We start from the raw sequence: 22,445 nt of genomic DNA, 5'->3' as shown, positions 1-22,445 counted from the left end.
AAACGCTACCTCGGCATAATGACGTGAAGGAATGGGAGCGTGATGGGAAAATGGTGCTTATATTTCTCCAGACTCATCAGTGGACCGCATTTCCCATAAACCACTTTGCTTCTTTTGAAAGGGATTTTCTGTGTCTTATTTATTTTATTTCTTATTATTTTTACACAATCAGCTAAATCATAAACAACTTTGCAGCATTTATTTAAAACTCACAAAAAGGCAATTTACTATATATTTATCTGCATGAATATCTCTTTTTCTATTCATATTCAAATCTAAATATTGGCCCTCTGTATTCACATTTAAGGTATCTGTACCAATGTTTTGGTTATATGTCTTTGTATTGAGGCCATTTCCTATATTTATCCCTTCAAATTGTTTGTAATGTCACTGAAATGTAAATAACCTGCTGAGGTGACATATTCTTCTATTCGCTCTTCAAAACGTCAGTCATCTGCAAACTTGGCCATGATTGGCTCAATCTTCACATGTGAGGAGAGAAGGCGGCTCTTGTGCTCAACTCAGACTCTTATTGGCTTCTCTGGCATATGGCAGATTGTGATTGGTCAGGTGAGGTCTGATTTAAAAAGTTTGATTCCAAGATGGCGGCGCACTGCACAGAGCTGTGGGAACAGAAGACAAACAAGCGATTTGAAATGAGAAAACATGTTTCTGAGGATTATTTTCATGTTTTGGATGAAATGTTTTGACTGCAGTGGATCTTCTGGACCTTTGTGGATGTTTGCAGAACGTTTTTGTGGAGTGTTGTCGATCTGTGGATCAATGAGAGACGAATCGGTGAGTCTCCTCAATGTTGCTTCAATTTAAAAACGCTTGTTTGTTTGCTGTTGTTGTCTATTGAGCCTCCTGCTGTGATTGGACCTTGAAGCAGTTTATATGAGTGGATTCATGGGCTTTCTAACAGTGTTTAATATGAGTGTAAAGGTGAATGTGGTGTTTGTGTCACGGTACAGAGGATATCTGTGTGTCTCATCGTTTCTGTTCATATTTCTGATCTGCGTTGTGCAAATGTTCGCAAATTCAAAACATTGAGAGACATTGAAATTAAACAGTTTAACATTTTGGGAAATGCATGTACAGTGTTTGCCTTCTGCCTGAGAGTCAGATGTTCAGGTGGATGTCACTCTCACCTGTGTGTTCAGAGCTGAGCTGGACTCAGGAAGTGGTTAGCCTAGCCTAGCACAAAGACTGTAAACACAGGGAAACGGTTAGCCTCGCAGCGTCTGAAGTTCAAAATAAAGACCAGCAGTTTGTCCATGCGGCCTGTAGGTATTTCCAGGCGTCTGACTGTAGCACCGGGGGCAGACACTGTGAGCACATGTATTGATTTTGGTCTCTGCACTGCAGGATGGTACCAAATCTGGCAACCTCCCCGTGACCACACCAGGAATCTGACAGGATAAGATAAAACTTTATTGATCCCATGCTGGAGAAATTAAATCAAAACAGACAGCAAGAATAAAAAGGAGACATTGAGAACAAATAAAAAAAGGATACAACATAAAATCAACTATATTATGTTCATTAAAAGAGTATAGAAATAATATCACCTCGAGAGGGATGGCTCAGTTTCATAATGGATCACTTTGAATTGCACCTGAGGAACATATGGAAAAGAAAATACAGTGTTTTTGTACTATTGCACGGTGGAAAATATATAACACAGTTAAAAAAATGTATATTGGACAAAATGAATGTAAATAAGGCAGCGTAGTGCAACAGTAGGTTTGTGATGTGAACCAGCATCGACAGGGCTTTGTTTAGTGAAATGATGCTGGAGTTAAAGTCTGCCAGCTGGATGAAGGACCTGCGTTAGCCTTCCTTCACACTCTGCATGCAGCAGTCTGCTGCAGAGGGAGCTGCTTTTGCCCCCCCTCCCGCCGCATGCAGGGGGTGGGATGGGTCGTCCGTGATCGATGTCAGCCTGGCTAACATCCATCCTCTCACCCACCTCCTCGATGCGAGGTGTCCAGAGGGCAGTCCAGGACAGAGCCGGCTCTCACACCTGTTCGTTCAGTCTTTGTCTGTCCCTCTGTGGGACTGCGACAAACGATATTTCAGTCTGTCCTCTACATACGACCAAACTGACAATGAGCGTGAGTTTGACATATTACAGAAGATTGAAGATGATAATGTTTCCTTTACGAGATCAGACCTCAGCATCAAATTCCCACCTGTGTGTTTAACTCTAGTCTCAAGTCTGCTTTTTCCAACAAGACCTGAACATAACATAGAGAGACACTTCTTCCTGACTGACCTGCTGTTACATCAGCGATTCAGCTCATCTGATTATTAACTTTGTAACATGTTTTGTCCAACAAGCTACATTTTAATTTTTCTTTTTCAACATTCTGAGTGACAAAAACATATACTTCAACACATACTAAAAAAAGATGGAGATACAGGAAACAAAATGACAAACAACGGCAGCCATGCGTGAGGCTGAGTGTGTGTAAAGTTGTAACTCAGGCAGAGTTTGTTCAGGGAGGAACGGGGAAACGAAGAGGAGGAGAAGGAAAGAAAACGAGTTGGAAAATAGAGGAGAACGGGAAGATAAAAGAGCAGCAAACGGGGGCGAGACAAGTCTCCCGTCGCTTCAAATCCTCTCAGGTTTTATACGAAGGAGGTAATTACAGAGGAAGGTGGGGGGGGGACAGGACGATGGGTGAAGAGAGAGAGAGAGAGAGAGAGAGAGAGAGAGAGAGAGAGGTGTGAGGAGGGAGAAAAGAGAGAGTGGGAGGAAAAGAAAGAGAAAGATAAATAGGTTATATATATATGTAATTGGTTGGGTGGGAAGTGAAGAGAGGGAAAGAAGATGGAGAGAGAACTGGAAAAGTGTTGGATAGAGAGAGAGAATAAAAGATGCACTGAGAGCGAGGAGAGAGAAAAGAGAGAGAGAGGGGGGAGGTAAACAGAACTAGCAGGAGGTAAAGAGTGATAGAGAGTGAATGAGGTGAGAGAGAAAGGAAGAGATGGATGAGGGAGGAGAAAAACTGGATGGAAATATTTAACTGTTAGGAAAGTGACAAAGAAAGGAAGGAGGAAAGAAAGGAAGGAAGGAAGGAAGAGAGAGAAAGGAGAGATGGGACAAGGGAAGACAGGAAGCAAGAGGGAAATAAACAGGGAAGGAAGACAGAAAAAATAGGAAGGAAGGAGTAAAGGAAATGATGAGAGAAAAGGTAGATATAATGTGACTGCAAAGACAAAACAGACGGACAGAAGGCAGGAAGAAGACGAGTGTCTGATCTGTCGTCGGGTGCTGGAACTAAAAGACTTCCTTCAATAAAAGATGAAACCCCGCCCATCATGAAAGGCTGGGAGGGGCTGTCCACTTACTTTTGGACAACTTACAAACTTAGCAACAAGGACACAAAGACAGAAAATAAGAAGACAGGGTAAGAGAAGCAGAGGAAAGAGAGAGCATGGAGGACAGACAGAGAGACGAGAGACCTGCCACACTGATGGGTGTCATGACAACAGATACAGTACTGTGCGTGCGTGCGTGTGTGTGTGTGTGTGTGTGTGTGTGTGTGTGTGTGTGTGTGTGTGTTCATGTGTGTATGCATGTGTGTGTTGCTGTGAGCTGCGTCATGTCTGTCCCTCAGTCCAACAGGAGGTGGCGCCGTTTCACATTCTGCTCATTTGATTTCACTGCAGCAGGTTTTGGCCTTGTTTTGCTGTTGTTGTTGTTGTTGTTGTTGTTGTTGTTTTTTATTCTTCTAAAGTTCCTGAATGTGAACGTGGACAGATGCTCCAGAAAGCACCTTTTAACTGACCTCAGAGCAGCTTCTCTCTGCGGGCAGAGAGGTGCCGGTCGACGATGAGGCTGCGGTTCTTCATCGTTTTCTCATGTTCAGTCGCGCCGGCTCTCTGGAAGTTTAACTTCTGGACGCGTTCAGGCCGTCGTTTGTTCTTTAACTGAACAGAAAGTGGATGATTTGGCTCTTCGTCAGTGTTATTAACAGCTTCATCTAAAGGGTGAAAACTGTTTTATTGAAGGACCTCTGGACAGACGCTGATGGATGGACGTGGACAGTGGACGGTCTGAACGCTGATGGTCAGCAGCTGTTTGCGCTCTTTGCTCAGACACGAGCAAACGACGAGGAGCCAAACATGGATGATAGTTTGTTAGCAGCGTCGTGGAGCGAGTAATGAGACGGGGACGAGGTCTGAGAGCGAGCAGAGACCTGCTGGGGACGTCGTCAGCCTGTCCTTCGGAGACTCTCCTGAGTGTGACGGCCTCTCGGCTCTGCTTTAGTCTTCATTACACTCTTTGCTGATTGGTCCCAGTGTAACAGCACTTTTCTTATCACAGATCAGACATAAACATGAAAGCAGATTAAACGATGAGAAGGCGAAGGACACGATGTTTACGGCCAAATAAAGACAATAAAATCAAGTGAATGAATCAAATATATCGTACGCTGCATTAACTGGACATCAGACGTCGTGTTGATGGCGTGTTTACTACTCTCTGACAGCAATCCCACAATGCAACGCTCTGCATTTATACACGCGTCCAGCTGCACGGCTCTAGAGCTGCTGTCCAGAAAGCTGCTGGAGTGAACGAAGCTTCGCGGTTTGATGTGGCGGCTCGGTCAGCCATGTTTGTTTAGTCTGAACAAGACTTCATTTACCCAGAATTCATGGCTCTGTGTAATGAATGACTTCATATTCAGTCTGCGTCTGTGTGGTCTGATTGATACGGACACACCAGTCTGTCCATCCTGCTTTAGACACACACACACACACACACACACACACACACACACACACACACACACTGAGCTCTCAAAGCTGTGACCTTGACGAACAGAGCGAAGCTTTTGTCTTTTTTTGTTTTCTAAGTCAGAGCGTCTGCGTTCGTGCTGCGTTTGAAGCCCGTCGGATCAGTCGGCGTCTTCAGAGCGGGGTCCTTCCTCCGCCCTCCTGCAGCAGGCCGTGCAGACGGTGGTCTCAGGCCGTGAATCTCTGCTGCTCTTCAGGCTTAAACGAGCTGAAAGCGACAGCTGACGTGTGTCTTTGGACGTTTCTGTGAGACGCTGCAGGAGACGAACCCGACCAGGCTGCGTGTTTGGTGGGTCGCGTCCTCTGATCCCCAGGACGTGGTCCTGCCGGACACGCTGTGCGCTCTGTGCTGGTGGAGACGCCGAGGCCGCAGTGCAGATACATACAGCTCTGATGTTGCGTTCAAGCACAGCAAGACGTGTGTTTGTTTCACGTCTGTCCCTGAAATGTGACCACTGGAGTTCTTCTCTTCATGTTTAATGTCGCTACGTGTCCCGACAGATGGACATTTATCGTGTCCACCCGCTGGGACCCCGATATTAAAGCTCTTCTCACGTTTGTGTTTGTGAACGCACCGTAACAGGATAACAGGCTGAATGGATGCAGCGTGTAGTTCAGGGGAGCTAAGAATCGTCCGAATCTCGAGCACCGCGCAGCTGTGGACGCATTGATTCCTCATCACTGCGAACAGTAAAAGGAAGAGGAAGGAAAGGAAAGGAAGAGATACTGAAGCACAGAGGGTGGAGATGTGCCTCAAATCATCCATCAGTCTACATGTGATTAAACACTGTGCTCTCTTTGTACCTCTGCTTCACCACTGGGAGTACTGGTGAACAGTACATTAGCTGTGCCTCTGACACTGGGGATGTCTTTTCGTGTCCAGTCCAGGGAAGGAAATCCCTGAGTGAAGGCATTCGACCACACGACCAGCTGGTACAATGGGCTTTGTCTGGTTGTGACTTCCTGTCTGTGGCTCTCAGCTCAAAGCCCATTGGTTCCTGCTGAGGATGTAATTCCTCTCATTAGTATATAGTTTTTTGTTTTTTAAGTTTCATATTTTCCCAAACGGCTCACTGTGGAGGAATCGATCTGTGGAGTTAATTTGAACGTGTGATGGATCGTGTGTGTCTCACCTGAGGGGTCAAAGGTCAGAGGTCGCCTGGAGCTCCTCCCTGGAGATCAGACTGTTTGTTCGGCCTGTGGTTTCACTTTGCTGCTTCCTTTTTGTTGGGATTCCTAAAAGGCTTATTTTCCATCTAACTTTCTGTCTATTTAATAAAAACTACACCCGCCCACCACCACCACCCACCACCCCCGCGGCGCCTTCTGGTTTCTGTTTTTAAAACCCACATCGTCTCCTGGCTTGAATTAACACAATAAACACAGAGGCAGCACCTCGCCGAGCACACGGAATCATGGGAAACAGATGATATCTTTAGTTTTGAGAAGTCAGAGGTTTAATTCCCGTCAGCCTCTTGAAGTGCCCTTGAGCAACGCGCCGAGCACCCGTCAGGGAACGCTTCACTGAAATAATTGGGTGCAGAAACGAGCTCCGTCCTCAGCGTGAGCCGGGACGGTTTAAACGCTTTTTAATGAGTTTGGCTTCAGGACAAAAACAACTAAGTGGCAAATGGGACCAAACGAAAGGAAAAATCCAGCCGAACGCAGAATCCACACGTTTAATCTGCGTTAACTGGAATAAGTGAATCTAAATGAGTCGCCGGTCAGCTCAGAGCTGAAGCAGATCAGATTTTACATCAAGTTCAATACATGAATCTACATTTTAAGCCGGCGTGTTCGCAGGAAATATGTTCAGAGAGAAGATCCACAGCCTTCAGGCATCAACATGCATGCTGGGTAAAGAGAGTAACGATATTCTGCTCCAGCTGATTAAATCTCCAGGTCTTTCCTCGCTCAGCGGTCCACCACCAGCGCTCGAGTTTGAAGTTCTTCGTCCCGTGAAACGTGCGTCGTGTTCCAGATGAAACCCTGCAGCAGTGCAGACATAAATCCTCTTCGCTTTGATAACCAGAAACAACGCCGCCAACACAACGACGCTCCAGCAACCAAACACAGTCACTGACTGTGACGCTGACGGGTCAGACTGCAGCGTGACGGCCATTTTTACTTCAAAGCAGTAACTTTACCTCAAATATTTCTGATTTTACTCATGTAGACATCACCACAACACGAGCGTATCAGAATCTTTCCCAGAATATCGCTCCTGACACTCGAGAGCGAGGAATCCTCCATGTTTTCCAGTAAACATGCAGGCGGGGGCGACATGTTGGTCTCACCGTGACCTTTTGATTGACACCTTATTTGACCAGTTAGGATCTCCCATGTCATGTCCACAGCCAGCAATAGCCAACAAGAGTGTGGGGATGTGAAGCGCCTGCCTGTGTGTAAAGATCAAGCCAATCGCAACCTTGCACAGATGACTGACGCTTCATGTAGCCAATGAAATCCTGAGAACGAGGACACGCTGGAATTCAGTGCGAATAGAGACGTTACGCAGGTTCGAAATGGTAAACATTGTACGTTTTCCCAGTATAAAGATATATAGCTGAAATATAAATAGAAATGTTTATTAGAAATGGCCTTTTTTGGGAGAATGCTCAGTCAGAAAAACGTGTAAAACATGAATTTTCTGTGGTTTCGTGTTGTTTATTGAAGTTGGTGTTTGCAGCTCATAAGGCTCAGATACAGTCAGAAGAGCATTCAGACAGGAAGTTTAAGGGTCAACTGTTCCATCCATTACCTGAAGTACACGCACCAAGCATTAGCAGCATGTGCCACAAGTTTAAAAGAACAAGTTCATTTGGGGGAAATATGAATTCCTGATTTGTGTGCACCAGTTTTCCAAAGCCCCCCCGACACCTGCGAGGCGCACTAAGTGACAGCCACCTCTTATCTGAATGGGTGGTACTTTCTGTGTCAGTGTCAAATTAGTTCCTGCTTCTGTTTCTGGTGGCGTCTCCTCCAGTCGCGTCTCGTCTAATCTCCTCCTGCAGGGAAACACACATCCAGTCTGCACAGCAGCTCAGTGGCTTGAATTTTAAGTCGCTCAGATCAACTGAGAAAATGTAGAAACTGAATAAACTCGCAGAGGTGAACGCCGCAGAGACGGGTGACTGTCGAGAGGTGACCCGAGCCACACACAGGCGCACACACACACGCACACACACGCACACACACGCACACACACGCACGCACACGCACACACACACCCCTGAGGCATCAGGTGTGCCGACAACCTCTGCACACAACAGATTCACACTACAACCTCATCTATACACACACTCTCACGCTGTGTGTGTGTGTGTGTGTGTGTGTGTGTGTGTGTGTGTGTGTGTGTGTGTGTGTGTGTGTGTGTGTGTGTGTGTGTGTGTGGTGCAGTGCTGCATTGCATCTCCAGCAGATTGCATTTTGTTCTGTTGTCCTCAGCAGAAAAACGATAGCATCTGTTGTTTGTTCAGACTCTGAAAATGTCTCAGTACTCTGCATTTCCTGTGGGGCGCCCTCTGGTGGCCGTGTGGATCATGGCTGTCCAGCAGCAAGGGATGAAGCCTTGTGATGTGGTTGAGTCACAAAACCTATTGTGCCGAGGTCAGACCACCCGACCCGATAACAGACTCATAGCTTAGTAACCAGCTGAAAAGCAGCATTCAGTGTCTCAGGAGTTTGGAGGGTGGCGTCTTTTTGTGCGGAATGGATTAAAGCAAAGTTTTATCTGCTGTAACATAAGCTGCGCATGCTAGCACGTCTGGGTTAGGGTTAGGGTTAGGGGTTAAAGAAACCTGTCAACCTGTCAGTGTCATCGAGTCTACTCTCTTGGTGAGTGTTTGTGCCATGTTTACATCTGGTCCTGTGTTTGGAAATCAATGGTCACCTGGTAGTTGAAGGTTCGCCACTCAATCCCTCAGCCGGCGATTTGAAGAAGAAAGGTGACTTCCAAACTCTCTCGAGTTCAACACGGGGTTGCTGTGGAGTGATGAGGCCTCGTACCGAAATTAAACTCACCTCCATGAGCACATTGAACTTTCTATCATCCTTTAATGAACAGTACACATTCAAACAATCTAAATAAGTAAAGAGTTTCACTATTTATGCAGTTCACTTAAAACTGGAAAGGCCTCGAGTGCTTTTCAACCTTTTACCTCCACCAACTCTACCAACCACCAACCTCTATAAGCTCTGCTTCAGATCAGCCTTTTTTTTTCTCTTGTAATGACTGTGATCATGACGATTTCTACTGCTGCTGAAGAACTCATTCATTCACTACAAAGTGCTTCTAAAAAATCTTGTTGGAGGATGGGGCTTAAATTGAAGGGAGATTGAAGGAGAACACAAGGCCTAATTTTGAAAATGTCCTAGAAATGCAGGACCATCGGGCCGTGGGACCACTGGGCTGTGGGACCACTGGGCTGTGGGACCATCAGGCTGTGGGACCATCAGGCTGTGGGACCATCGGGCTGTGGGACCACTGGGCTGTGGGACCATCGGGCTGTGGGACCATCGGGCTGTGGGACCATCGGGCTGTGGGACCACCTGCAGTAGTAGCTCCTCAGGCAGCGGGCATGTTGTGAGCTTTCTGTGGACCATGCTGAGGGGAGTTCGCTGGACACTGAAGTCACACACGTGTCACGGGGCAGCAGCTGGAGAGCGTGCTGGTGTTCAGCCTCAGTCTTTTAGTGTTTTATCATGTACACAGCCATCAAACAGCCGTGTGTTTTCTGTGGCTTCTTCAGCAGAACTCAGTGAATAATGTCCACGCTGACATCTGTGGGAACTCCAGACGAAGAGGAGCACTGCTTCCTCAGTGAGCCCGTTCTGTCTGGAAATACCCAAACGATGGATTATTATAAGATTTGTGTGTGAACACCTGAAAAACTAGTCGCCTTAGCCTCGGCTGTACATGCTGTTCAGGCTAAATATTAGCATGTTAGCAGGGTGACGTTAGCATTTAGCTCCAAGCTGTGTGTCCAAGTCGCAGAGCAGCTCGCGTGTTCTCCTGCAACCACAGACGTGACGCTTCAGTGTGAGCTCTACCTCCAGCACTGTCATTTGTTACCACTGATGTGTGTGCGTGTGTGTGTGTCTGTGTGCATGTGTGTGTGCTGCATTTAATTTAACTCCCTCGCTCTGCACAGCCGCAATTATTTCAGTTAATGTTGCATTTTTCTCTCCGTGTGTGTGTGTGCGTGTGTGTGTGCGTGTGTGTGCGTGTGTGTGTGTGTGTGTGTGTGTGTGTGCGTGCGTGTGTGTCTTGCATTCCTCTCCATATGCTTCTCGTCCCGGCCCCTCCCACTCTCTGCTCAAATCAGTGACAGCGTGAAACCTGCGTCGTCATAGCAACACCTCACTTGACTCCTGCCATCACTGCTCCTCCTCCCTCCCGCCCCTCCCCTTCTGTTACACGGCAACTGTCTCCAAGCAACATCCTCTTCCCGCCCCTCCCTCTTGCTCCCCTCTCTCTAATTGTCGGAGCAAAAGTTGATTATGGGAAGCATGAACGGGTGAGCAAAGCAGAGGATGAATGGAGGGGAGGAAAAAGAGGGGAGGAGAGGAGCAGGGGGAGATAAAGCAGAAATAAAGGGGGGATGTAACAATGATGGAAGATGGAGGAAGAAAGGGATGAAGAATGGAAAGGCCTGAGAGGGATGAGACGAAGTGAAAGGAAGGAGGGGATAGAAAAGGAGGAGAAAAGAGAGAAAAGGAAGAAGGAAAGATGGAGAGAATAAAGGAGAAAAGGAGAGAGAAAGGACAGATTGGAGGAGAGAAGGCAAGGAGAGAAAGAAGGTAAGAAGAGGAAGAAAAAAGGTAGAAAAGGAGGAGAGAAGTATAGAACGAGTAAATGAAGACAAGATGGGAGAAAGGAGAAAAATGAAGGGAAGAAAAGCTGAAGCAATGGAAAGAAAAGGGAACAATAAAAATATTTAGAAAAGAAGGACAGAGGAGGAGGAGGAGAGGAACAGATAGAGAGAAATGAGAGGAATGAAAGGAGGAAAATGAGTGTAAATAATGAATGTGTAGAAAGTGAGGGATAAATAAAAGCTGATGTTTCAATTATTAATTCCTTTTCTTCCTTTCATTATCTCATTTTCCCTCCTCTCTTCCCCTTCTTTCCCCTTCTCTCATCCTTTTCTTCCTTTTCCCATCTTTACTTTCGTCCCGTTGTCCTTTGCCCTCTCTTTCACCCTCTTCTCCTCACTCTCTTCTTTCCCTTCACTTTATCCTCCTTTTCCTTCTGATTTTTACGTAGCTTCCTTCTTTTCTTCCTCGCTCTCCTCATCATTCCTTCTTGCTTCTTTCCTCCCATTTCTCTCCTTTCATCTCCTCCCTCTGTTCTTTCTCATCTCCTCCTTCCTTAGTCTCCTTGTCTTCCTTCTTCCTTCCTCCTCTTAATCCAATTTCTTCCTTCTTTTCACTTGTCTCCTGTTCCCTCCATCCTTTCCTTCTGTCCTTTTCTTCTCTCCCATCCTTCCACTTCTCCTTTCCACCCTTTATATCTTGTTTCCTCATCTCTTTCTTCTTCTCTTCATCCTTCCTGACTCTTTTCCTCTTCCAGGTTAAAACACAACAGAAGCTCCCATTAAAAAACAGCAGCTTTCTGATTGTTATTGTTGTTGTTGTTATTCTACATAGTGAGATATAAATGAACTGTTGATTGGAAGGAAACATGTTTAAAAGCATCTCAATCAATAATAATAAGAACATGAAATGAAATAATAATGATAATATTTTGTGTTCTGTCTGAAACACTTGATGGAAGAATGAGATCAGTGTTATTCTGTATTTACTGTCAACAAATAATTCGGTGTTTTCAATTTTTTTTATTGACTTGAAAAACGTCTCCCAAGACTTTCTGACTTCCTGTTTGTGGCGCTCAGCTCTGAAGTGTCATTAAAAAGGCTGTTAATTCATTTGTTTATCAGACGTTATTCAAACGGGGGGAATAAAGGGGACTATTTTCAGCGGCGGATTAATGGACATCTGGTGTTGTGGTGAGTGTTTGTGGCAGCAGGAGGGTGTGTGTGTGTGTGTGTGTGTGTGTGTGTGTGTGTGTGTGTGTGTGTGTGTGTGTGTGTGTGTGTGTGTGTGTGTGTAGTAAAGTAAAGTGTAAGGTGTAGAATCATCATGTCATTCTGAGCCGCGTCTCCCAGAAATTCTGTGCATATACGACAGTTTTGCAAAAGCCGACACGTCATCGACTCTCAGTGCAGTTTAATGTTCATTAAGACAGAAACAAACCACATCAGCGCTTCTGTTCAGTCCTCTGAGCAGCAAATGAAGCTCCAGTCACTTGAAAACATGTTGATTGTGAACATAATGAGGCAGAGATTATATTTGTCTCTGTTGGACTTATAAAAAAACCAGTGTATAAATATCATTTCTGGGCGACAGCTTTGTTGTTGGGACTCTTGACGGGTCTGAACGTTGGCAGCAGTCTGAGGGTGACGTACGCTGTGAACTCAGCGTCTTCATCTTCAGCTGTGGGACTGCTGCGGGGACACGAGGCTCCAGATGCTTCTTTCAGCCTCCTCTGGCCTCATGAAGCTTTGCTGTTGTTGTGTTTTGAGCTTCTCCAGGCGGCGATGAGCCAAACGGCTCCTCGTGTTGGATGAGTTCGCTGAGCGTAGTCGACCGTCGTTCGGCAGTTGTTCTGCGTTTGTCCCAGGACAGCTTCAGGCCGTCTTTCTAATGAGATATCGCGAGATTCTGTAAATCATTACATCCCCAGAACTGACTCTGTAACCTTGAATAACCCCAAAAGATCCCATGGAAGACAGTTCAACCTCCTTCTCTTTCTTTTTGACTCCAGAATCTGGGAAAGGGAGGCAAACGGTTAGAAAGGGAGAGATGACAAAGTGAAGGACAGCAGGAGAGAGAAGGAGAAACAGATTCAGGATGGAGAGCTGGAAGGACTGAATGGACTCGAGGAGTGAGATAAAAGAGAGGGAGGAGAAGGAGGAGGGCAGCTTATGAGAAGTAATGATGAATTATAGAAGCTTGTCCTCAGGCTGAAGAGTCACCACGGAGGGGGGAGAGGAGGGAGGGAGGGAGGGAGGGAGGGAGGGAGGGAGGGAGGGAGGGAGGGAGGGAGAAGAAGCAGAGAGACGAAGAAGGGATGGAGAGCGACAAACGGAGGAAGTAGGCCGAAGCTAAATGAAAGAGGAAGAGAAAGAAAGAAAGAAAGAAAGAAAGAAAGAAAGAAAGAAAGAAAGAAAGAAAGAAAGAAAGAAAGAAAGAAAGAAAGAAAGAAAGAAATGATGAGGATGAGGATGGAATACCCTGGTTCCTGTTGCCATGGAAACCGAGGGGAAGCTCTTTCATGTTTCACACTTTGTTGCCCACGGTAACTGTCCTGAGATTGAAGGATGGACGAAGAGAAAAAGAGAGAGAGAACTGGAGATAGAGAGAACTCATCAATAATCAATAATCAATACGAGTAACACAGTAATGTTACATCAGACTGCTCACGTCAGCAGAGGAACATGAACATCAGCTGATCATCAGCTGATCAGAATCCAGCAGAACCAGTAAACTCTGATGTTCGCCATCGGCCTGTTCGCTGTTGTTAGCCACACTAGCTCGCGGCGTCACTCCATTGCACCGATGTTTCTGCTGAGGTCTTGAATCTGGTCCAGGATCCATCCTGCTGGCTTTGGCTTATTTATTTATCAGTGGATCCCAGAGACGGACGTTTGCTGCTGTCTTCGTCCTCAGGTTTGGACACCTGGGCCGTCCTCCCACCACGCAGCCGTCATGGTCCAACCAAACCAAATGTGGTCATGAAGCAGGACACCCACCACAGTTGCCGGCGTCCACGGGCAGATTATGAGAGAAAGGGCCCCTCAGCACATGAGACATGTAAAAGACCACACCCCTGTCCCCCCATGTACTGTAGGAACAGGTCCTCCAGACTGAAAGACACATAAAATCACAGCTGAAGATGCTGCTGCTGCATCATCATCATCATCATCATGGTCAATTTGTTTCTCATTGTAGTCGTTCTGTGTCTCTTTGTGGTCTTTCTGTGTTTCTTTGTGGTCGTTTTGCGTCTCTTTGTGGTCGTTTTGCGTCTCTTTGTGGTCATTCTGTGTTTCTTTGTTGTTGTTTTGCGTCTCTTTGTGGTCGTTTTGCGTCTCTTTGTGGTCGTTTTGTGTCTCTTTGTGGTCGTTTTGCATGCTTCGCTGCCATTTTGCGTCTCTTTTGTGACATTTTTCAGGTAAAGTGTGAGGGCCCTCTGGCTTGTTGGGCCCCTGAAGCCCATTCAGTCAAGCTCCAGGGACAAGATGCATAAAACTGTAGATTCATGACTAAAACTCTGTTCATACACAGCAGCAGAAACATGCATTGTTGTCAGTAGATTTATGAAGCCGTAAGTTCTCTTCCATTAGTCTCACTAGTGCACCAGCCTCATTTCACCTCCCACAGCTCCACATACAGTAAAAGGATGCAGAATCACCTCCAATCAGCTCTTTGAACAGTCAGCCTCGGCCCTGTCGTTTCTCTGCTGCGTCTGCAGCTGCTCAGAGTTGTTGCTGCTTGTGTATTTCTGCTCTATTGACAGTTATTTGTCTGAGTTTTAGCATAAATCCATGAGTGGTGTTCACATATCATGTCAGATATCCTCAGTGTGCGGTCTGAACATGCTAACACGCTCTGCTGAAACACATGTAGGTTTCATAATGTCAATTATTCAGTGCATTCAGATTGATGGTTGTCTCAGAGAAGAGTCTGATTGGATATTTGGGTCGTTTTGACGCTGGCGTTTCGCCCGCTGTGCCCGCTGCCCTGAGGCTGCAGCCTGCATGTCATCAATATACGAAAACCTGTCAGCTGACAGTCCGTGAGATCCTCGTTTCATGGTCATTAGATGTCAGCAAACTCAGCAAACTCCCAGGCGGGACTTTTCCTGCTGTTTCCTTTGACTAGCTCAATCTAATGCTGCAGATGTCGTTCCACAAAAGCAGCTTCTCTGCTAACGATCAGCTGCTCAGACTCTTGTACTGCAGTTCATGAGGAGAGCAGAAATGTCTTCTCTCTCCTTACAAAACTGTATGAAATATTAAACGCAGAGTGGAAGCTGTAGCTCTCACCTCTGAAGCACATGGAGCTGATTAAACCTGCCAGCAGCCGACGTTTCACACCAAAACATTTCTGGTTACCAGCTGAAAACCAGGAGCAGTTTTTGCTTCGGCCTCATACGGAAAAGACTGGACAGGTTTATTCCCAGTGACTCCCAAAAAGACACCTCTGAGCGCTGGAGAGTGGCGGCAAGAGGCCTGCCAGACCTTTGTCATCACGCCATTAACGCTGAGAAACTGTCACAGTTTGCGGAAATGCTCAGCTAGTTTTGGGAAAAGAACGTTAAAGCGTCACAGTTACGTACTTTACGTTGCTTAATGTAAGTTAAAATAAGTCAGTGTTGACTTGTGGTGTCACATGGGACGTGGACAGCGGACAGACAGCTGGCTGAAAGTCCTGTGTTTGTTTTCCACCTTCACCACATGTGGACCATCTTTCTTCCTCCTTTGCTGAACAATAAGCGATGTAAACCAGCGTCGTAATAAGCTGCCTGCAGATGACCTGCACGGCTGGACGAGCTGAAAACGTCGACTCTCAGTTTCTAAAATCACGACGCGTTTCGAGGGTTAAATCTGCTCCTGCTGTGGAGGAGGCCTACGCCGGTGGACTGATGATGAAGAGCTCCTCGTTGTATTTTATGTTTTCACATAGAGTTGAACCTGAAGCTGATTACTGTTTTATGATCACGGCCAATAGGAAGATTTATACGAGGTCACGTGGAGAAAGAGGCGGAGCTACAAACCTCTGCAGATCACGTTTAATCACTCGGATTTAAGCGTACAACAATTATCAGATCAATACTTTCTCCTCTGCAGAGGATTTTACTGCTTGCAGCTGATCGGAGAGAGACGCTGACAGACTGCTCTGCTCATGTCGTTAGTTTTGACTTTAAAGCCGATAAATTAGTGGAGAGAGAGAGAGAGAAGTGAGGGGCTGGAGGGGTAGAACGAGTATTAAAAAGAACATAAATATGTGGAGAGAGAGCGATAATGGAGGGAGGCAGAGCTCGTTAGTGCTGTTTTTATCAGCATCGATTACTCCTGAAGCCACGACGCTGAGCTTTATCAATGTATACAGACAAACAATAGGGGGGGGGGGCAGAGAACAGCCGGGGGGGTGGGCAACAGCCCTTAAAACCAGTGATATTTTAGCCTTTAATTGCTGATGCTTGCTTCCTTTCTTCAGTCGACTCTGAGGACGATCAATACTGAGCTCTATCAAAGAGTCGCTCTGCGGATGAAGGTCAGTTGGCGGCAGTCTTCCTCTCCAGCTGTGGAAACAGCTGTACGGTGTCTCCTGCGTCTCTGGAGGAGCTAAATGTCATCAGCCAAGACGACCAGTAATCAAGTACATTTGTCAAGTACTCGTACTTTACTTGAGTACTTCCATTGTATGCTCTTTAATACTTCACTACATTTCAGAGAAGAGCAAATATTGCAGTTTTTAGTCAACTACATTTATTGATACTTTGCAGATTCAGATTAATAATACAAAATGTAATCAACAAATAGATAACGACTTTATTGATGCCCTCATGTGTTCACCAGCCGCCCGGCAGCCTGTGAAGTCATTAACATGAGCTTTAGCAGCTGCAGCATCAAAGTGATGAACACATGAACGCATCAGTAATTTTAATCCAGTGAAGTTTATGATCCTGAAACGTGCTTTTACTTTTTAATTGAAGTTTTGATGCTGATACTGTGGTACTTTTCCTTAAGTAATACTTCGAATGCAGGACTGTTAAGAGTATTTCCTCACTGTGGTACTGTTACTTTTACTTGCGTAAACGGTCTGAGTACGTGAGGCGATCTTGAGGGTCTCAGTTCTGAGGCAGGTCAGACGGTGTGAGGTGGTGTCGCTTCTGATTGGTCGCTCTGTGGTTGAGTGTCATGAATCTGTGTTTCTGTCAGTTTTCATCTCATCCTGCTTCAGCTGTTTGTCAAACACTCATCATCGTGACTCTGATGTGAGCAGAGAGTCAAATGATCACTGCGATCACTTCCTGGACTTGTTCCTTCCTGCTGATGAACCGTCAGACTCGTGGATCATCTGGTCCTCACCTGTCCATGTGGACACCTTCGGCCCTTTGGCTTTTACATAACATGGTGCCATTTTTGGTCTGACCGTCTGCTTAATGTCAGGACATCACGGCTCCGCTGCTCAGATTTGACCTGAAACTCAGCTGCTGCACTTTTCTAATCACATTTATTTATTTATTTATTTGAGTGAGTATCACAAAGCCTCATGTCCTCCATCTTCAGACATCAGATCAGGACAAACTCCCTGAACCAAGCAGCTCAGGAGGAGGAGGAGGAGGAGGAGGAGGAGGAGGAGGGATCCCTGACAGGAAACAGACAAACAGTAAAATCTCAGTCCGAAAGTTTGAAGGAGTCGAGGTGAAAAAAGAGGAGAACACAAACATAAACACCGAAGAGAGAGAGGAGAGGAGGCGCGCGGAGGAGGGGAGATGATGCGCTTCTGACGAGGCGCGAGGGAAGGAGAGAGGGTGGAGAGAGGGTGGAGAGAGCCGGACACGGAGCAGGAGAGAGAGGCTGAGGCAGCTCTGGATGTTCGCTCGGTATCTCCCTCTCTCTCACCTGTCTCTCTCTCTCTCACCTGTCTCTCTCCGTCTCTCCTCCTGCGTGTTGTTGCAGCGGCAGCGGCGTTGATCAGCGGCAGCAGCAACAATGTGGTGCATCAACTGCGCCTCGGACAAAACCCCCGCAATCCTGCACAACAAGCTGCTCTACTGGTAAGAAAACAACAGCAGGGATCCGGAGACGAGCCGCTGCCGAGCGGCGCGTCGCCTCCGCGCTCGCTGGCGAACTGCGTGTTTTCCGCCGCGGATGCCGCGCTAATGCCGCACTGCTGCGCGGCTTTCTGTCAGCGTCGTGTTTTCCGAGCAGCTGATGGTTGTAAATCTTCATGAACTGCGACATGACAGCGCGCGGGCTGCTCCGGGGTGTCAGCTGTTTATTGCTGATGCTGCTCTTATTGGCTGTAATATTTGCAGTATTCTCAGAGTTATTAGCAGTAATATTGGTAGTATTCTCAGAGTTATTAGCAGTAATATTGGTAGTATTCTCAGAGTTATTGGTAGTGTTATTGCTGCTGTGAGGCTTGCATCAGCAGCGGTTGCTGGGCTGCGCGCAGAGGAGGCGGTTTTGGCACTATTTACCTGTCGTTTGTGCGCGTGCAAGTGTGTTTGTGCGCGTGCGTGTCTCTGTACCTGTCTCTCCTCCTCCTCCTCCTCCTCTCCCTCTCTCTCTGTTCAGTCACAATACCTCTCTCTGCCTTTTTCTCTCTGATGCAACCACCTTAAACTTTTTAAATGCTCATTAAGGCTCTGCTCTTCAGTTCCACCTTAAAGATGAGCCGTTCGACCTGAGGGGACAGGCGCTTTGAGGACACTGTGGTCTTTAGTTTGAGTGGAACTTCAGTCATTAAATTAGCTATTTAAGGCCCTCTTTATTGATATGGACGTGTGATTGATTAGGGAATAGCCTGAGTCTGCAGTGTGATCTGCTGCCGTGCTGTACAGTCAGATAATCCAGCTAATAGACCGGCCCCATGCTGTCTGTGTGTCCTAAATTCAGCTCAAATATGCTTTATTGGCTCAGCAGCGATAAAAGAAAAGATTGCCAAAGCCACACAGCCTGTGGTGACGGTGTAAGAGGAAGATGGTTTCCACCAGGTCCAGGTGAGGCTCAGGTGAGGCTCAGGTTTAGCGGCTGGTGTTCACCTCCTCTGGCTCCATCACCAACACTTGCAGAGTCCTCGAGTGTCTCCTGGTGTGACGTGTTTCTGTCTCCAGGAGCTGCAGCAGCGTCCAAGTGGTTTGGTTTGATTAGATTTTCCAGAAATAACAATAAGGAGGACGACCGTCCTGCATGACGCTCCCACTCTGCTGCTGGGAGGACTGACAGTGAACAAGGCTGTTCAAGAAGAAGAAGAAGAAGAAGAACGCGTGTGTGCTGTTCATAAAAGAGACATAATCTGATACGAGATGGGATGAAGTCATAAAAACACACCCGCATGTGTGAGTGTGAGAGTGTGTGTGAATATGTGACGACGTGATGATGAACGAATCCAACACGTGAGCTCTGAAACCTCAGCACTTTCATTCTTATTGATTACTGCTGCTCCTAAAACCACCAACGGCTGGACTGATGTCAGTGCGAGCAGTGATGAATTGTGGGATACGTGTAGCTCTGCTGTGAAGTGGTTTTAAATTGAGCTGCTTGTTTTCAGACGTGGGACACTTTTACCTCCAGCGTGAGACGTTCGAGTGTCTGTACGGGGACAAAGACAGAGACTGTCCTGCTGCTGCTGCAAGAAGTACTCACATCCTGTACTCATGCTAAAGTGCTAATATCACACTGTAGAAAGACTCCATTACAAGTAGAAGTACTGTGTAAAGGCCAGACTTCAGCCATCAGCAGTCCAAACCTCAAAGCAAATGAAAATAATGAGGATAATTCGTAAAGAAAAGCATCTGAGGAGCTGAAGCTGTTGAATATTTGGTATTTGTACATTGAAGTAGCTGTCCATTCATTTCCTGTCCTTTCAGCTCGGACGTGTTTTGTTGGAAAAATCCTGATCTGTAAATGAACTCCAGCTGTCAGATAAATGTGGTGCAGTAAAAGTACAATATTTACAAGTACTGCACTCCAGTACGTATACTTTGAAGTTTGTCACACGAGCTTTGAGCCAAAAAAAGGTTCGAAAAGGTACGACAACAAAATGAGACGCGAGCAGATTCAGGGCGACGCGTCCTCACACCTCCGTCCCTGGCAGCGACGAGGACGTCATGAAGTGAAGTTGACTCATTTTGGATGCTTTGAGTTTGTCTCTCTGTTCAGGAGAACTTACAGACTGTCAGAGACGACGGAGAGTTCTCCAAACAGTCACTTTGTCTTTCTGTCTTCTGGTTTTCAACGGCTGGACTGTAACATCTGAGACAGTCTGTCTGTCTGTGTCTCTCACTCAGTCTGTCCCTCTCTTGTTCGAGGGGTGACGGATTAATCTGCCTCAGTAATGAATCTGCTGTCACTGTGGACAGAGTCAGACGGCTGAGACGCTCATCGCTGCTCTGACATTGAGCCCTGCGACCCGTCAGACCTGCAGGGACACTGTGGTCCTGCAGACAGACGGACGGACGGACAGGCATAGAGACAGACAGACGGACAGACTGTGTGTCGGACACTTTCATCCGGAAACAGACAGTACGATCACGGTTTGAGTCCCGTGACGGTCGGAGCGGAATCGCAGGTATCAGCTGTTCGCCGCCTCTCTGTCAGACAGCCAACGTGTGCTGACGTTTCATTTTCAGCACAGCAGAAACTCTGTGCTTATTTATTTCTGGCACAAACAGAGCTTTTATTAAATAAATCAGACCGTAGAATAAGACAAACAGCCCAGATAAACGACAGTAAAAAGCCAAACGCTGGTTTCATTCAACGCACATCACATAAGGCAGCGGGTTTGCAGCTTTCAGCCGTCGCTGACTGTTGGACAAACATCAGCAGCACCGTGTTGCATCAGATCATTGTTGTAATAAGTCGTCTTCAGGACACGTCCTCTGTAACGTCCCTCCACCATCGGCTGCCTGTTTCTGCCGTAACTCAAACATATCATGTCGTCAGCCTGTCGTTGTTGTTTCTGCCTCCTCAGACAACCAAATGTTGATTCCTAGTTGTGTTGAGCTCTTCATTAATTAGAAATGTTGAAGTTTGCGTCCGATAAATAATTTGAAAGCTGTCAGATCGTAAACGGAGAGCAGGAACTTCTCAACGAAGCAAATATTTGAACAGATTCTTAACTTTTCACCTTCAGTGTTTCACGGAGCTTTACGGTGACGTCCAGCTCAAACTTCACTCATCTGCTTCGCTCCCATGGCATCGTTTTCAGAGAAGAAGCTGTAAAAAAACCACAGGTCACTTCCTGCTGAGAGAAAACAGCTGACCGACTCGGTTAGCGGCGAGCATCGGGAGCTGGAGGAGACCGAAAACAGAGCTAAGATGAACCGTCGTGTTGTTCTGTAGCTGCTGGATGTGGAAAAAATCAGGTTTGAGTGAAGCCGTGTCCAAACATCTCAGAGTTGATGCTTCGCTCGTACAGAAGGATGGACGGTCTGTGCTGCTGGGTCAAAGGTCATCCTCTGAGTTTGGCTTGAGTCCTGAATCCTCCAGCTGCTTCAGAGGTTTGTTCCTTCCAGGACACTTCAGTGTCCTCTGCTCGTGTCCATGGTGACGCTCCGTGTCTGAGAGGAGTCCTCGTCTCCACAGGTGGGACTCCGGCCCCCAGCCCCCAGCCCCCAGCCCCCAGCCCCAGCACCGAGCTGCTTCATCAGCTCTGCTCTGCCGGTGGGACTGCTGAGGAAGAGGAGACGTGAACTGAGTCACGCGGGCTTTCTGGGACGGATTCAGCTGGACGGACGCCGCAGGCTGCACCCATCAGAGCTAAAGTTTGTCCAGAGGAGGGCGCCAGAGGACAGGTCACGGGGTCGTTTTAATGTGGACGGTTCGTCCTCTGGGGAGCAGTCTGGACATCACAGGTGTGCTTCTGGTCATTTGTGTCTCTGGAACAGGGACCTGGTGATGTTTGAGTCCAGTCTGAGGTTGTGCTCATTAACGCTCACTAAGCAAAAAAAATGTGTCTTTAAAGTCTTTTTCAACCATCTGTCGAAACACAGTGAGCGAGCTGCAGGACGCGCTGTTGACAGTGGTCCTGTTGTGGACGTCCATGTGTGGACGTACAGCAGACATTGGACGGAGCCGACGTTCAGTGTGTTTTGTCTTCGTCAGCTCTTAAAGGATCAGGCTGCTGTTGTTCTTCCTCTGTGAAAACACCCAAACCAGCAGCCTGTTCGTCCGTCCGTCAGCACGCTCCCACTTCCTGTCTGCGACCTTCAGCTCCGAGCCCATTGGTTCCTGCTGAAGTGGACGCTGTGTTCAACAAATCAGACAGACTGTGATCAGCTGATCTGATCCTCTCTGACATGAACTGACCTGAGAACAGCTCAGAGTCAGTATACTTCACTGATTTCTGTAAATGTCTCTTATTGTGAATCTGATGCAGCGACACGTTTCAGCGACTGAAAGATGTGGAACGCTCCAGAAACACCTGTTTGGATCATTCCACAGGTAAACAGGCTGATTGGTGACAGGTGAGAGGATCGTGATTAGGAGCGGAGTGTCCATCGAGTCCAGCTGTGATCCAGTTTAAACCTCTGCAGACTCCACAGAAAGGACAGATGATGAGACGCTGTGAGCTCAGCCGGGTGGTGCTGGATCTGGATCCGGCTCTGGATCTGGATCCGGCTCTGGATCCGGATCCGGCTCAGATTGTGCGGCTGTATCGATGATGCTGTGAAGAAGGCTGCAGTAGCTGTACTGTATTTACTCTTTTCATACCAACATCAGGCAGAAAGCGTCGTGGAGCCGGTCGTGTTTGATATGCCTGAAGCAGCGTCATCGTGGCGTCGCAGCCTGACTCAGGTGAGCTGGCCGCTTCCTGATGACGTCTCATACGTTCGCTCC

The 22,445-nt window shown here is 47.0% G+C and overlaps 1 protein-coding gene across 4 annotated transcripts in view; it reads left to right on the top strand.

The window, feature by feature from the left end:
* Positions 1 to 22,445, top strand: part of LOC139334984 (IQ motif and SEC7 domain-containing protein 1-like) — a 126,078-nt gene that overhangs the window by 61,697 nt on the left and 41,936 nt on the right. The window contains exon 1 of one of the 4 annotated variants that reach the window (XM_070968315.1): positions 17,455 to 17,656. The exons of the other annotated variants lie outside the window; for them this stretch is intronic. Coding sequence (XP_070824416.1) covers positions 17,592 to 17,656 — 65 coding nt within the window. The 5' untranslated portion in view covers positions 17,455 to 17,591. Of the gene's footprint in view, positions 1 to 17,454; positions 17,657 to 22,445 lie in introns of those variants that run through there. 4 annotated transcript variants of the gene reach the window in all.

This window comes from Chaetodon trifascialis, chromosome 8 (genome assembly GCF_039877785.1).
Source record: "Chaetodon trifascialis isolate fChaTrf1 chromosome 8, fChaTrf1.hap1, whole genome shotgun sequence".
In the NCBI taxonomy this organism is placed as follows: domain Eukaryota; kingdom Metazoa; phylum Chordata; class Actinopteri; order Chaetodontiformes; family Chaetodontidae; genus Chaetodon; species Chaetodon trifascialis.
The sequence above is the reverse complement of the archived record's forward strand: the minus strand, read 5'-3'. Positions and strand labels throughout refer to the sequence as shown.